Source organism: Sciurus vulgaris (assembly GCF_902686455.1).
Source record: "Sciurus vulgaris genome assembly, chromosome: 15".
NCBI lineage: Eukaryota > Metazoa > Chordata > Mammalia > Rodentia > Sciuridae > Sciurus > Sciurus vulgaris.
In genome coordinates, this window is record NC_136476.1 from 78,598,370 (window position 1) to 78,603,819 (window position 5,450).

At 41.6% G+C, this 5,450-nt stretch overlaps 1 protein-coding gene across 1 annotated transcript; it reads left to right on the forward strand.

Annotated features, from left to right (window-relative positions):
- Positions 1-4,027: 4,027 nt before the first annotated feature.
- On the forward strand, positions 4,028-4,966 carry LOC306645754 (olfactory receptor 1J21-like; the record flags this gene model as incomplete). The annotated part of the gene is made up of 1 exon (XM_079113841.1): positions 4,028-4,966. The coding sequence occupies one exon, from the start codon at positions 4,028-4,030 to the stop codon at positions 4,964-4,966; it is 939 nt and encodes a 312-aa protein (XP_078969967.1).
- Positions 4,967-5,450: the final 484 nt, after the last annotated feature.

Here is a 5,450-nt window from a genome sequence, read left to right on the forward strand (position 1 = left end):
GAAAGAAATCCCATTAACAAGAATTAATAAAATATAATATCTGGGAACCACATTAATCATGGCAGCAAATGATTTCTATAATGAGAATTTTTTAAAAAACACTGATGAAGAAAATTAAGACAAGAAATAGACAATCTGTGTTCATGAATTAGAAGAATCAATACTGTAAAAAGAATAAAAGTTTAAAAAAGAATCAATATTGTCAATATTACCCAAAGTGATTTATAGACTCAATGTAATTCCTATCAAAATACCAATTGTATTATTCACAGAAATTGAAAAAAATCTTTCCTAAAATTTTATGGAATCCCGCAATTGCCTAATAGCCAAAGGAACCTGGCAGATAAAAGGACAAAGTGGAGGCATCACAATACCTGACTTCAAAGCATAGTAACCACCACAGAATGGAACTGGCAAGGAAATAGACAGACAGAGCCAGGGAACAGAATCAAGGGTCTGGAAATAATTCTAAGGGAAGCCACTTCTGCTGATTCCCCCCACCCCCACTAGGTGTGAAATTTTCCAGTTTCACACAAACCCAAGCAAGTGAGATAAGCAAGTGCTTTGAGAATCTACCTAGAACTTCAGTCCTTGAGCCCAGCTAAGTCTGGGACTGCAGTATGTCATTCTCCAGGATTTTGGTAGAATAATGTCCATGGGAAGATGAACCTACTCATGGCACTCACAGAGTAAGGTAGTATGTTGTCTCATAACTATGGGTTGGCATGCCACTGAGCACAAGAATAGATTCTGTTTGTAGTTTAATCCCTCCAACCTCAAGGAGAGCCCTACTCCACTGCAAGCCAGTATATCATAATGAATAGAATAGATACAACCCTCTTGTGTTCTCAGAGTATTTATATTCCAGTGAACAAGGAACAAGAATAGACAAAGAAATATGTCAACCTTACAGACAAAGGGACAAATTAGTGAGACTGTTTATCAAAGGCTCCCTCCAAGAGGCCCTTTGGCAGCCCAAGTTCAGTGTTCAGACCTACCAGTGTTGGGGCAACTGAATGGTTATGGTGTAGGGCTGAGGGAAATTTCTGGATTCCTAGGAGCCCGGCACATAACTGGGTGTCATAGGGGGCAGTGTGGAAGAAAATACCAGGCCTCATTCTCCTGCTGTCGTTATAATCCCCAACCTTTCTCCCCCATCTCAGGCCTCTAGCTGTACCAGTACTCAGAGAATGTGGTGGCCCACCTGCAGATCAGTCTGTCTGGTTTGGACTCAGATTGACACTTCCACCATCTCCTGGCCCAACTGGAGCATCTGGAGCACCCTGAAGCAGTGCCAGAGGGTAAAGAGGACTTGGAGTAATTCAGGTGAGTACTTAAAGAAAGGAAAGGCTGGGTCACACTAGGAGGAGGCTCCAGGGTCTAATGTTAGACCAGGAGTAAAGCATAACTTCAGACCAATCTTTTGGGATGACTGTCTGCTAAGGCTACCTGGAGGGGGAGTTTTTGATAGCAGGTTCTTCAAAATGGAGAGCAAGTTTCCAGTGCCAGCTCTGTAATCAGCTCTTGAGATATATCCAGTTTCATTGGCAGCCTCAGAATTAGCACCACAGCTATAATCAATCACAGAGCTAGAGCTAGACCAGTTCAACCACCAGCTCCCTAGAGAGATCCAGATCCAGATCTCAATTCAGTACTGACACTTAGCTGCCACCTGAAATTGAAGCTAACATGTTTCAAGTTAGAACCACACACGGCGTCAGGTCTAACAACGGCAGTGGAGCAGAAACAGCTTTGGTGAAAATTCCAACTCCAGTGCCAGAAATAGACACCTCCAGAAACACATTAACATATTGTTAACCAAAACTATTAGAGGCAGCTCCTGGGTGTTGGAAGGGACTCAGAGGAACTCACTAGAGTGATGACAGTACCCTAGGTATTGATATGTATCTTCCAAAATTGATGGACTGGCTCATTAGTATCTGAGTATATTGTTGCAGGTCGTTGTGTAATGCAACTTAAAACTACAATTTAGAATAGCCATGTTATGGACTCAACCTAGGTGTCTATCAATAGATGAATGTGATATATGTACACAATGGAATTTTACTGGGCCATAAAGAAGAATGAAATTATGGCCTTCACAGAAAAATCAATGTAACTGGAAAACATCACACTAAGATTAGCCAGATCTTCTAAGAGCTCTGGTACCTGGGGAAATAGTATTGCCATTGCTTAGGCCAAGGAGACCCTTTTTGTCATACTATTTAACCAATTGAGATACATCAGAGTCATGATCTTCTGTATGTGTGCATGTAGTGCTGGATTGAATTTAGGGCCTTTCACATGTTGGGCAAGCACTCTTTCATAGAGCTGCATCCTCCATCCATGAATTATTATTTTTTTTAACTTCATGCATGCAGGGAAAGAAGGTGCCAATGAGGTTCTTCTGATCTGAGAAGGAAGATCTCTCAACCCTTAACTTCTATCCTAGGAAAACAGGTCAATTGGACAGGCATTGTCTTCAAGGAAACACATGATCAATGATGCTCTACAGGACCCAGAACCATTCCTGAAGTCCAACTATCTTCAGGATTTCCTCCCTCAAATACAAGTACAGGTTGAATGTATTATACAAAGAAACAAATAATAATACTTACAAATATTCATACATCATTACCTTGAATACAAAGCATGTGCAATTCATTTTCTACTAAGCATTCAAGAAATGGAGCTAGACATGTATGGGATTGATTAAAGATCAGTTTTGTAAGGGGTTTAGTGGAAACCATATCCTGAATTGTTTTTCTAAGCTTTTGTATGAAACTTGTACCAATGAAACGACAACTCCATTGCCTTTGGGCAGCTGAATGAGATTTATAGGAACTGTATTCCATTCCCATGTCCCATACTGATGATGAGATAGAAGAACACTGACTCTTTCATCAGAGAGTGGGGGAATTAAAATACGTTTCTGGTGTTCTTGAAATAGCATGGGGTTAGAAACAAGAGACTGGGTATTATTCTTACAATAATAGGCTTATTATAGACTGAATCATTCTTTGTCCAAGTTCAACAGAGAAGGCAAAAAGTTTTGTGGACCACCAACTTCCTAATATTGGTTGTCACTGTTATTCCTCTAAGGATGAACTCTCTTAGGGCTGCCTCAACCAGTAGTTCTCCCCCAAGGGAGCCAAAGGCAGTGAGGCAATTATACCTGGTTTATTTCTAATTTGAAGCTGGGGATGGCAAGACTGCCTCCTGGGTCCTTTCCTCAGTTTGTAAATTAGAACACACCAATTTCCCAGAAGCTATTGGTAAATGTTTATCAATATATCACTCTTGTTCCATTCTAAAATGACAAGTACTTTGCTGGCCACGGTAGAACGTAGAGCCACTTACCAACTCTATCTATTTCACTCTCTTTCCTGCTTCCCAGAGAGAAATGGATAACCGTTTCCATGGCTGGTGGCTGAAGGTATCTGTGCTCATCATCTAAGGGGCTAAGTCAGAGCAGGAGCAGAATTTTTCTTCAGTAGTATTATTATATTTGTTCTTATGCACATGATTCTACTACTCTCTACGTTAGAGTATGACAGACAGCTCTGTGTAATTTATCTTCAACTGAGTATGTATCCAAATTTTGGGATGTGAGGGAAAAACAAAACTCTAGGTAGAATTATTTCCTCAACATGATTCTCTAATTTCTGAGAAAAAATTGGATGAAAAACATTTCTCTCTTACTGTATCTTTAATTCTCATCAAGTCTTGCTGGTTAGTTTCATTTTCTAACTAATAGATGTCTCAAGTTTGATCTGAAGATTATTCAGATATCAGAGTTTGTCCAAAGATGTTGTAGTGTTTCCTGGGAGACAAATAATGTCTCCCACTCCCCGCCCGCCGGGAATTCATCACTAATAGTCCACCCTTCTGGCAAAAAGCTTGAGACGTTTTTAAAGTAAAATGCATATAATGATTATTCCAAAGTCATGTTTTCATTATGTAATAGTCAGAGTCACTTCACTTTTTCACATTTCCATCTTTTTCATCTGCAACAAAAGAGAAGAGCATGAGGAGGAAGAACCAGAGCAGTGTGTCCGAGTTCCTCCTCCTGGGACTCCCCATCCAGCCAGAGGAGCAAGGCATGTTCTACGCCCTGTTCCTGGCCATGTACCTGACCACGCTGCTGGGGAACCTGCTCATCATCCTGCTCATCAGGCTGGACTCTCGCCTCCACACCCCCATGTACTTCTTCCTCAGCCACTTGGCCCTCACTGACATCTGCTTCTCCTCAGTCACAGCTCCAAAGATGCTCATGAACATGCTGACGCAGACTCAGTCCATCTCATATGCTGGGTGCATTTGTCAGGAATTCTTTTTCTTATTATTTGCAAGTCTTGACAGCTTCCTTCTGACCTCAATGGCCTATGACAGGTATGTAGCCATCTGTCATCCACTGCACTACGCCAAAATGATGAGACAGAACCTCTGTTTCCTGCTAGTGGTTGAGTCCTGGGTCTTGTCCTTTGCCATTGCTCTTGTGCACACCCTCCTCCTCGTCCAGGTCTCCTTCCTCAGAGACAACACTCTGCCCCACTTCTTCTGTGACCTCTCTGCCCTACTTAAGCTGTCCAGCTCAGACACCACCATCAACCAGCTGGTCATCCTCACTGTAGGATCAGTGGTCATTACCCTGCCATTCATGTGCATTCTGGTCTCTTATGGCCACATTGGGGCCACCATCCTGAGAAGACCATCCATCCAGGTGATCTGCAAAGCCTTGTCCACATGCGGCTCCCACCTTTCTGTGGTTTCCCTGTATTATGGAGCAATTATTGGGCTCTACTTTGTCCCCTCATCCAGTAACTCTAATGACAAGCATGTCGTTGTGTCTGTGTTCTACAGTCTGGTGATCCCCATGCTGAATCCCTTCATCTACAGTCTGAGGAATCGGGATATGAAAGGAGCTCTGAGAAACATCCTCAGGAGAGGAGCCTTTTCAGTGTGAAGGACATTGTCACCTCTATCACTGCTTACAAGGTTTCCTCATTCCCACATATGTATCATTTCCTCTGAATTACCACTTTTTAGTGATTACCTGTTTGTTTATTGGTGGCACTTGGATTGTACCCTGGGGTTCTCACATGCTGGGTAGTCACTCTGCCACTGGTTACATCTCCAGGACTGTTTCTCAGCAACTCCTGATGTGATCTGATGCTCTTTTTTTAGCTGTGGTTCATTGGAAACACTGTTCTTTTCCTGTTTGTCTTGTTAATCTTAAAAATGTTCTTACAAACATACCAGTACAACTTCCATTTCTAAATATTTCCGTTTTATAATATATCCTTGTTCTAAATACATTGGAAATTTTTATAGTCACTGATTTTGTCTTTTCCCCACCCCTTTAGCAAAACATTTTTTTCCCTGAAGATATCTAAAATTTTTCTTTTGGTAGGTTCATTTTTCACTTTTGGGTGTAGTTTTATACTACT